The 10,869-nt window shown below is 46.7% G+C and overlaps 1 protein-coding gene across 1 annotated transcript; it reads left to right on the forward strand.

Moving 5' to 3' along the window:
* Positions 1–181: 181 nt before the first annotated feature.
* LOC146181095 (uncharacterized) lies at positions 182–9,790 on the forward strand. Its single transcript, XM_084575708.1, has 2 exons — positions 182–376; positions 9,645–9,790. The coding sequence occupies exons 1-2, from the start codon at positions 190–192 to the stop codon at positions 9,788–9,790; spliced, it is 333 nt and encodes a 110-aa protein (XP_084431834.1). The 5' UTR covers positions 182–189.
* The last annotated feature ends 1,079 nt before the right edge of the window (positions 9,791–10,869 follow it).

The raw sequence follows: 10,869 nt of genomic DNA on the forward strand, positions 1-10,869 counted from the left end.
CAAGCGAACTGCCACGCCTGCAGAATAGGAAAATAGGCTTAGTCGAGCCGCATGCGTTGCCGGGAGGTGGCACCACGATCCAGCTTCCGTTAATTTTTTTCTAGGCGTTGGCGCGATGTATGTCGGTATCTTTCCCCGACAGTACATGACGAGGAGTCGCTCCGCGCAGGCGGGAGGAAATCTGACTCGATGGTGGTCCAGAACCTATCGTTGTTCCTGCTCTTCGTGCTGACTCGTGGAGTGCTCTGCTACCCGACTGGAGCTCCCCTTGTGGCCTGCGACAATATGACGCCCCGACACCTAGGCGGTCGTGCCATCAAGGACCAGGGCGACCTCAAGTTGACCGCCACCCCCGACGGCAAGCGCGGGGCCAAAGGTGAGTAACTCAAACACAGCTATAACTGTAAAACTTAAGAAACGAGATTACACCTGAAGGCTGCAAAATGACGCATAACGCTTTGTACAAGTCTAGTGAAAAGCACGCACATGTACTCATCTTGAGGCAAGAAAAAGCCGAAACAACACCTGACTACTGAAAATTGGCCGGCGCGGGCGTTTAACTTCGCTCTCTTCATTTCGCGGCACGAGCGTTTCTTCAGCAAAACACCGCAACACAGTTTTCGTCTACAAATGCACATTATTTCATTTGAAATCTGCTTTTTTTAGAAACAAATTGTTAAATGAGCTCGTTGAATTGGCGCTTAGGACACAGGGCACCGTTTCGGAAGATGTGTCACGCTAACTTGCATGAGTCAACATCTTATCCAAAAGTATCAAAAGTATTAGGAGATTTAGACAACACACTCCTATCTTACCCGTGCCCTCTCCGCTCCCGTATTTCCGAAATCCAGAGTTGCATTTTAGGGTATACACTCAGTGTTTTCGGCGTGCGAGTTCGGCCATTGCCTTAGCCGCGTGCAGAGAGGAAGTGTAAGTAAACATAAATGGATGCCAAGGAAAAGTCACATGCCTAGCTTCTCTCGTCGCAAGAACCACATCTGCGAGAGTGACGACGCCGGCTTCCGGAGCGACAGGTGGTCTCCTCTGTTATCTGACAGGCACATCTTAGCAGAGAACACTTTGTGATTCACTAGTTGGTTCGGTTTTGGTTTTGTGAGGTTTAACGTCCCAAAGCGACTCAGGCTATGGAGAGACGCCGTAGTGGAGGACTCCGGAAATTTCGACCACCTGGATTTCTGTAACGTGTGTTGACATCGCAGAGAACACGGAGATCACTCCGTTTCGCCGTTACCTTGAAACTAGTGTGACACTGAAAACAGCGTTGCTACAAACTCTGCAGTAGTATTGCTGTATCTGTAGGCAACGAATCACAATTGGAAGCAAAGATTATTCATAAAGGATATCCAAGGACAAAGTTTGCTCTGCCTGTCGAAACATACTAGCCTGAGAAAATTACCGAGGGGATAGTTCTTGAAAAAACTGCTGCCTCTCTTCGAAACGCGATGTGTGTCCCTTCGTGATGCGTTCTCTCCTGCATTCGAGTATAGTTTTCAAGCTTTCCTCACACAGCTGCTCTCTTTGTGTGTGCTAGTATTGTGCATGGTTGGCTTTTCACGTGCAAATGTTTGGTCTGGCTTGTAGGATTTAACGTACAAAGCGACTCGGGACATGAGAGGCGCCGTAGTGGAAGGCTCTGGAAATTTCAACCACCTGGGGTTCATTAACGTGCACTGACTTCGCACAGCACACTCATGCCTCTTCCTTTCGCCTCCATCGAAAGGCAGCCGCTGGTGCTCTTGATTGAACCCTGATACTCCGGCGCAGTAGTCTGGCATCTTAACCACTGCACGTCCGCGACGGGTCGATTTGCGCAGGGGTGTACATTGGTTTATAGGAAAAGAAAGCCGCTAAATCTGACACACTTTCCATATGGACCCTGACCCCGCAGTGAGGGAAGACAGGAAGGTGGAAGTTTGGTTTGGTTTGTCGGATGTAAACGTCCCAAAGCGACTCAGGCTATGAGAGAAGCCGTAGTGGAGGACTCCAGAAATTTCGAACAGCAGGGGTTCTTTAACGTGCACTGACACACACAGCACACGGGCGCCTTGCTTTTCGCGTTCATCAAAAAGCGGCCGCCCCAGCCAGTATTCGATCCTGCATCTTTGGGCAACTGTACTCGAGCGCCCTAATCACTGCACCACCATGGCGGGTGGAAGGTGGAAATGATGGTAGAAAGATGTGTATTAGTTGAGGGTGCCGGAATAATTTCGACCACCTGGGGTATTTAACGTGCACTGGCATTCCCAATTTGACCTTGAGCATCACATTCCATTGCAACAACGCATGCCGCACATTACGCCTGTCAGGCACCGTAAGGAAAAGAAGGAAGGTGGGAGTAAAACAGGAAAGAGAGATGCCGCAGTGTATCGCTGCGAACTTAGTTTCGACCACCTGTGTATAAAAATACACACGGACGCTCCTCCGTATAACCTCATCGAAACGCAGGAACCGGCAGTCAGGTTCGAAACTGGGTACTCCGGCACAGTAGCTGGGCGTCATAACCTCTGATCCCCTTCGGCGGGGTTATGCCATCATAATAAGTAGGGCTGATTGCCATCAATGGATAGATTTCAATGAGCTACCGCTCGATATCAGTTGCCGTAGCGGCGTCACGTCATTTTAAAGTGATGCTTCATTATACGCGAGTTAAAGCTACGGTAACCGTGTGCTTTCGATGACCTTGAAACATCTTCAAGGTGATGCTGGAACTTACGCAACAACCACTTTGGGTGGCTATGTTCCCATCAAAGGTCAAGTTCAAAGGTCAACTAACATAGAGAGTAGCTAAACGCGTGAGCAGCGGCGTGGCGAGACTTGATCGCTGACGTCAATCTCAAGTATATACAGAGGCATGCCACGGTCAGAATGTCGCTTCACACTAGGTAGAAGCTACACCACAGCCAATTTTTCCAATATGTTTGCTGTACACACCTGACTTTGCATTTGTCCCTGCTGTCAATTCAATGTCTAACGGACTTTTTTAATGCGTAAGCATTATGTGGCTATGTTCGAAGGAGCTTGTCCCCAGAGCTTGCCATCACGTTGCGGTGAACTGAAAGGGCTTAGACGAAAAAAAAAACAATTCTATGCGCCCACCGAAAAAAAAGTGTAACAGATACTGCGCCTTTCCTTTCGTGTCAACCAATTAAAAAAACAGCATAGAAACTCCCCATTTCCATAAAACTAAAACTGCCAATTCTGCAGATTCTGCTCATAATTTACTTTTACACAGCACAATATGTTTTTCAAAATAAAATTCCAGCGCCTTAATCGAAAGCAGTGTAGATATACGGAGAGCGGCAGTTTTCAACACAAAACTGCATCATCATCAGCAGAAATTACGCTTTAGGGTGGGCACCTAACTTGCCTGACATTGCCTTGCGGAATAGTTGCCATTTAAATAAGGGAGTGGATGCAATGAGTAATTACTCCTTTATTACAAATCTACTCCGCCTTGGGTGATTCCCCTAAATATTTGACCAGTTGCCATTTAAGTAGCTCTGTACACTGGCAGTAGCCGTACCTTGCGCTGGCATGCACGCTTCTTTGTTGTTCGCCTGGATGGACTGGTCATGCAGGCATTTATTAAATATTATCAGGTGTCGCGGGCTGTTAGCTATAATGATGGGCTGTCTAATGAACATCCCGCTCCTTCTTTCTCATTCATTCTTTTAGGAATGTTGAAGGTTTAGTACGTAAATGTTGTGTACTTCTTAACTTGGCATTAATGTAATAATCGTTGTGCAGGACAGACCTGCAACTTGTAGTGCACTATTTATTAGTGTTGGACAATGTTTATATCAGTATCTATTCTGAGTTTTGGACTTGTATAAAACTTCTCTTAGTGCGGTCGTACTGCGGTATCGTTACATAGCGCTTTCACCTACCGTGTGGAGGAGACGATACAGCGGAGCTCTCACACTAAAGCAGCTTATACGAAACTTCAAGCTCAGGGATGCATGGATAGAAATGGAATGTGACGAGTTCGTTGCACGTCATGTATTGGCTTCGAGAACAATATGGACTTGGAGTCTCTTCTCAGATGTAGCATACTGTGGCAGAGATCTCATGGGGTACTTAATGGGGTTTCCCGTCATTTTGTTTGGGCTGGCAGCCTATATGGGCCCGGGGGCTGAGCGGCCACCGGCGCCTTACACTTACGTAGTGAGGTAGCTGCATCCATCGCCAGACACCTTGCCTGATTGTAAATTGAATGAAATGTTCGCCACTGAAATGTGCGAATGTGTAGCTTTAAAATCTTTAGATGAGATCCAGCGCAGGAAGTGCCGCAGAAGAAAACGGAGGATCTTAATCTCTGCCTCCCTACCTGCTGATGTTCGTGACGTCACCTGGTTAAGGGAATTGGAAGCGCTGCCAACGGTCGACCACCTTGCAACATGGGGCGTGACGCCCTCCGTCCCATGCCCGCAATGTGGACGGACAAACACTCAATATAGTGAAAATTAGTTTTAACGAAACCCAATTTAATGAAAGTCCTGATTTAACGAAGGTATCCCTATTCTCCTTCAGACGCTAATATGGTCCAATGCTTTGAGTAACTCGAAATAACGAAACTAATTTAACTATCCGTCCCGATTTAACAAACTTTTGGTGAAAATTGAAGGCGAAGAAGTATTTTTGGAGCATTTTGTACAAAACGCTAATGAATGTGTTGACTGCGAGCCAACGGTAACATCGTGCAACAACTACATCCCCCTTTTGCCGAACTGCGCCGCGCGAATCTAGAGTTTTGCTGATTTTAATTCACAAGATTTCGGCAGCGGTAGAAAGCCGGTCCGTCGATCCGGTGTCTGCAGTGGTGCCGGATGCCAGCACCGGAACAAATTACGGTTGCCATTAATCTACCAACCTCCCAAGGCAACTGATGCAAACCCAGACGCCGTAGTGGAGGACTCGGGAAATTCTACCATCTGGGGTTTTTTAACGTGCAGTGACATCGCAGATCATACGGACACCACTCCATTTTGCTTTCATCGAAACGCAAAGGCCGGCGGTCAGGTTCGAGCCCTGGTACTCCGGCACAGTAGCCGGGCTTCTTAACCAATGCGCCACCGCGGCGGGGCGAGTCGGTTTCTGATGGCCAGAACAAGTTATAGATAGTTATGAAACCAATCATTCATACGTGTGTGGACAGGAGTGGGTTTGCAGAGATATCATATGTAGAACAATAAATTCTCCTTTCAGTCAAGACACTAACTTAGAGCCCCACCCTTCGCTCTGAAGCAAGACAGTGCTGCCATCGCTCATAGTTGATACTGCACTGACGGCGATGACGCAGAGTACAGCGACGTTGTCCATACCCTCGCTGGAAGCTAGCTGACTCTTCCCTCTCCACCCTGCGCCACCACCACCAGGGCAGATGTTGACATTATTTGCGACGCGGCACGAGTGCGGGGCAAGTCTTCATTCAAAGAGAAGGATTCAGATGTCTCCTTTATTCTATCACCCCGACATACCGCTGTAGAGTGCAATAACAGAGAAATATTACGGACGATCAGGCCTCCTTCCTCGAACAGGAGGCTTCACTCAAGAGAAATACTGTGAAGAATAATCAGTGTAGGCCTTCGTTTACTTTGTTCTATTGCGCTAGCTCTACGGCATTTTTTTGCGAGTTTCACGTTATTTAGCATTATTCCTGCAGATAATACCTCAATGCGTTCCGCGGATGGCCCCACGCGCTCTGCGCCACATACTGTTTCGCCTTCTACTGCGCCGCAAACATCGTCGTCTTCACCGTCGTGCCCAAACACGAGAACTTTGCTGTCATCGCAGCAGGCCACGCCTCGTGTAAAACGGCAGCACGCTCTCGCGCTGTGCAGTAAACATCGCCATCTTCATCAATTTCTAATTCAAAGCACACGCTTTGCACTGAACGTTGTAATCTTCATGAAGTTCCGTCTGCGCCACTCTTTCACTTAACCTAAGCAAATGCGCCGTACGCATACGTCATCTTGATACACACAAATCAGCGGTTATTGATAGCATTTTAGTTCAATTTAAGCCAACATGCAAGCCATCGGGTTGTGATAGTGCAGCTAAATGAGCTAACTCCAACATGCAAAACAACAGAGTGTGCGATCAGTGGTAATGTACCGTTAGCTAAAACACGATATTCTTGTTCGATAAAGCCGAAATGCTCAACTTTGTCAAACATAGCGTCTGGGCCTGCAGGGGGCATTTACGTTTTGTAAGAAAGTGAATACTAGCCCCTTGCTCATTTTTAAGCTCTTTCGTGGGCGCTATGTTTCCTGTGCATTTACGACTATATTCCGTGACCTTCTTTGATCACGAGGAGGATTCTATGGAACGACAGGCCGTGGGAACATATTATAGCTTAGTAAAGTAGGAAGCTGCGCCATTTGGTAATGATCCATGTTAAAACTACGCACATAAGCATGAAGACAGAGAGCAACAACGCGGACAGGAACGCTCCTGTTGTTCTTGGGTTTGAACATCTTATTCCCGTTGTGGTATTCTCTTCGGTGTATAAAACTCAAGAAATCGATGCAGGAGGGTCCCTCGAAGAGATGTCAGACAGGTGCTTTGTAATAAGCTCGGGTCAGGGAAGCCGGCCACTGTAGAACTGTTCAGGTATGAAGACAGCTTCTGGAGCACCGTAATAACCAGTGTTGCCGGCCATCATAAAAGAGGTAAAAATGTTACTTAGTGAGTTAATTAGCTAATTTGAGATAATTAGGATTTTAAGTATTGCCGTCAGATGCCTGGTTGCAACTGAACATTCTTGACCGTCCGTTAGCAATGACCGTTTCAGCTTTAAAAATTTTAAGAACGTGATTTCCCTCTGTTCTCGCGATAAAGAATCCAACATCCTCTGAAAGAAGCCCCAGCGCTATGAGTTAGTGACGAAACCGCTCTTCTTTGTCCCGTTGTCTCGGCGCTTCGCGCGGCTTCATACCATGGAGACATGATGTAGGGCGCTGGAGCGCTGCTTTGCGAGTGCGCGTTTTTCGAAATTGCGTGCCTTTGTCTCAAGATAGCGAAATGCTGTTGCGCTACATCGCCAAGGGAAATCGCGTTTTCGGAATTCTGAATACTGATTTGTTAATTGTTAACAGCCGGATACAAGTCTGTAATTGCAAAAAAGGGGCGTAATTGAAACGATGAAAAATTTAGTTATCGAAAATTACCTATCACTGATGATCTCTAACCATTTATGTGATGTCCATCAACAGCGGTATTATGGTGCTGCGAAGCCTTCTTTATTACCTCAATGAGCGTACTTTTAAAAATAAGTGACCGGCTTCCCTAAAACATCCGCACCAAATGTTTAGGCGAAATGTCGCGCTCCTGGCAAAACTCAAGACTCGCGGAATGAATCCTTGCGATTGCACTGTGGAACAGGAGGCGCACTATCCTGATTGAACAAACGATACATAGATTATTTTATCTGGGTTGCAGAAAAACGTTCCCACGATGTCAGCTTGTAAGGTTGGTTAAAGGTAGCTGAAAGAAGCGTGTAAGGGCCACTCTGCTTTCTGACTTCAGGCAAAATCGATGGAGTAATTTAAGGTTTAAGTGAGTTATAGTACAGCCTTTGTCAAAAGTTTAGAGACCAGGGAGTCTGCTTCTGGGCTATACTATATGGCTCGATCGTAATGTAATCCTAGGTTTCTAAACTTGCTGAAGGCAGATATGTACCGTCCTACTCTATCCAATGGCTAGGAATTCCACGATTGTTAATGAAGTCATAATACACGGCTTAAAAGTAAGCCTTCTGGACTCTAAGACTGCTCCTTACGAATAACGCCGACGTCTGCTTATCTGAATCACATTCTGTGCATAATCGACCGTGAAGAGTCAATGAGAAAAACCCCTCTCTGGCACGCGCCTCGCCCATGGCACAAAAGGGGCAACGGAGGCTGTCTGGCTTTATGGTTCTTGAGATCGTCGGCAGCAGGGAAGAGTTCATTCAGTTTATCCTAAACTGGCGAAGCAGCGCTAGAAAACCTCAGTTCAGTTCAGTCGTTCAGTCGTGTCCGACTCTTCGTGACCCTATGGACCATGTCACGCCATGCTTTCCGGTCTCTCACTATCTTCCTAACATCACATAACTTCATCTGCAGTGCCTCGAGGATGCCATCTAACCGTCGCGTTCGCTGCGTAACCCTTCTCCGGTGACCCTCAACATTTCCCAACACCAAATCTTTCTCCAGCGACTCCTCTCTTCTCATCAGATGACCAAAGTAGCTGAGCTTTAACTTTAGAGTTTGACCCTCCAGTGAGCAGTCACGGTTTATGGTCGACAATATCGACTGATTTGATCTTCTGGCAGTCAAGGAACTCTCAACAGTCTTCGTCAGCACCACAATTCAAACGCGTCAATTCTTCGGCGGTCAGCCTTCTTCACAGTCCAACTCTCGCATCCATACATCACAACAGAGAACCTACTTCGCGTTAAATTAACCACTAAAATCGCCTGTAGTTGTATATAAAAAGATTGAAGAATCCGCATTTTCCATAAAATTTGGAGCCCTCAGAGGAGAGGAGAAAATTCTGCAACTGGTTCAAATCAAACCCCAGCCGCGGTCCAGTGCTACGGGGCGCGAACTGTGCCAGTGACGTCACGATGTGTGGGCATTATAGGTACCGCCATCTTCTATACGACTGTCACTAAACTAAATACGTATGCGCATCAGCGACAGACAATTATTTAATGACCAGTAGTAGGGGCGAATATGCGCAGAGACCGTGTAAAAAAGTGCACATTCCGCACGCATACGGGATCGCCTGCCACTGCGCTTTGCTCGAGACAACTGTTCGAAATCCGTACTTTATGCAAACGACGTCCGTTATGAGCTGTGTCGTGATTTTATCTTGCTTATCGCATACACAGACAGCCATCTCTTTAATATTCCTTCTTGGACTTAATCTAAAATGGCTTTCGATTACTAAGATGTAGGAGTGCATCATTAAACGGAGAACAAAGCGCAGCAAAAAACGGGGACGAGGACTTCTCATCTTCGTACCCGTTTTCTTACCGGGCTATATGTTGTTCGGGTAAAGATGAGTCGCCAGCGCAGCAAACTTTTTCACATCCTCGTAGGCATTCAAATATCTTTTTGACGTGGCCTTTCGTCCAGCTTGTGTATTTCTGCTCAAGGAAACAATGAATGTGCAAGGCCCACGTTAAAGGAGTTAACCAGCATATTCATTCTGGTTTACTGTCTCTTATGTATCTACGCCTTCCTTACACGTTGCACTTCTCGCCCGGCTTTCCTTTTTCCTGCTGTTTATTCTTTTTCTCATGAAGGTTTTTTTTTGTTTTTTTTTTGCCATTGCGTTTATATGAGTACGTATTTGCGAGAAGCGGTCCCATTGTGGCGTACTCTTTCTTGTGTCATGTTTGTTCTATTGCTGTCATGAATTTCCATACACGCTATCCAGTTTCACTAGAAACTGCACCAAACGAAGAGGCGTCCGTGTGCTGTGCGATGTCAGCGCACGTTAAAGATCCCCAGGTGGTCGAAATTTCCGGACTCCTCCACTACGGCGTCTCTCATAGCCTCAGTCGCTTTGGGACGTTAAACCCCACAAACCAAACCAAACCAATAATTAGGTGCAATCGTAACTCTTTGACGCAGTGTTGCTCGAGGGAACCTACAAGGGCTTTCTGATCAAGGTCTTTGACAAGAATGGCGCGGTTCCTGGGGTGTTCACACCAGAAAAGGGCACGATGGTCAGAGCGTTAACCTGCGACGGCCACAAGGATGTGAGTACGCTCTGTTAAACTGGCGCTTGATAATCTGCCCTGTAATTTTTCGGTCGTATACTATACGGAGGAAAGCGCTGGCGTTGATGCAGGCTAAAGGCGGATATCAATACAGCGCAGCCGTCCGGTCTTGTGTGTTCTTTTTGCGGCTGTAACTGCGCTACAGTAGCTGTGCGATGTCAGCGCACGTTAAAGATCCCCAGGTGGTCGAAATTACTCCGTAGCACTCCACTACGGCTCCTCTTTCTCTCTTTCCACTTTCACTCCCACCTTCCTCCCTTCCCTTACGGCGCGGTTGAGGTGTCCGCAGAAAACAAGCGAGACAGTTACCGCGCCTTTCCCTTCCTATAAACCAATCAATAAAAAGCACGTGTAAATTTGAATTATATCCGGTTTTGTTGCCAAATATACGCACACTGAGGGGGGCTGCATCCATGTATAGTTATCTCTCATATTTTTTGTACGGATGTTACTGGCCATGCTAGCGTTTGTTCGCCATGAAAATGCTGCTTTGCGAAAGAAGAAATTGGATTAAAAAGCATTTCCATTACTCTATTGAAACTCCTGACGTGCTTAGTGAAAGGCCGTTTCGTAATGAACGGCTTTAAAATGGAAATCTTATCAATGAAAATTAATGCCCAAGCATCTTTGCTGTGCGCCTGAAAACAGGCGCCGAAGCAATGAGTTTCAGTTTAGAGATTTACTGGTGCCTGTATTTGGTTTCGTGATGTTTTTTGCCTAGAAAGGCTCCGCTCTCAGAGACATATTCATAGAATTATAAACTGCTCCCGTCTGCACACGGGTAAAATTCACTTCGTTGTCAGTACCTCCATAAAACCTCCGCCTTTAGCCATGAACCTCATTTAGTTCCACTGGCGAAAATCTCTCTACAGGCAACATAAAAGCGCACACAAATCGACTCGGCCAAAAGTCGACTAAAAAGCTGGAATTTCCCAGAATTACGTCCGTACGTTGCCAGCTGGCTGCGCACGGTGGCCAAGGCCGAGCACACAGCGCGTCACATAGGTGGTGGTGGTGGTGGTGAAAACGTTTAATAAAATATGGAGTTACATGAAGGTTGCTCTGGGGTCAGGCTT

This window comes from Amblyomma maculatum, chromosome 8 (genome assembly GCF_055883805.1).
Source record: "Amblyomma maculatum isolate TAMU_Amacu chromosome 8, ASM5588380v1, whole genome shotgun sequence".
Taxonomy (NCBI): domain Eukaryota; kingdom Metazoa; phylum Arthropoda; class Arachnida; order Ixodida; family Ixodidae; genus Amblyomma; species Amblyomma maculatum.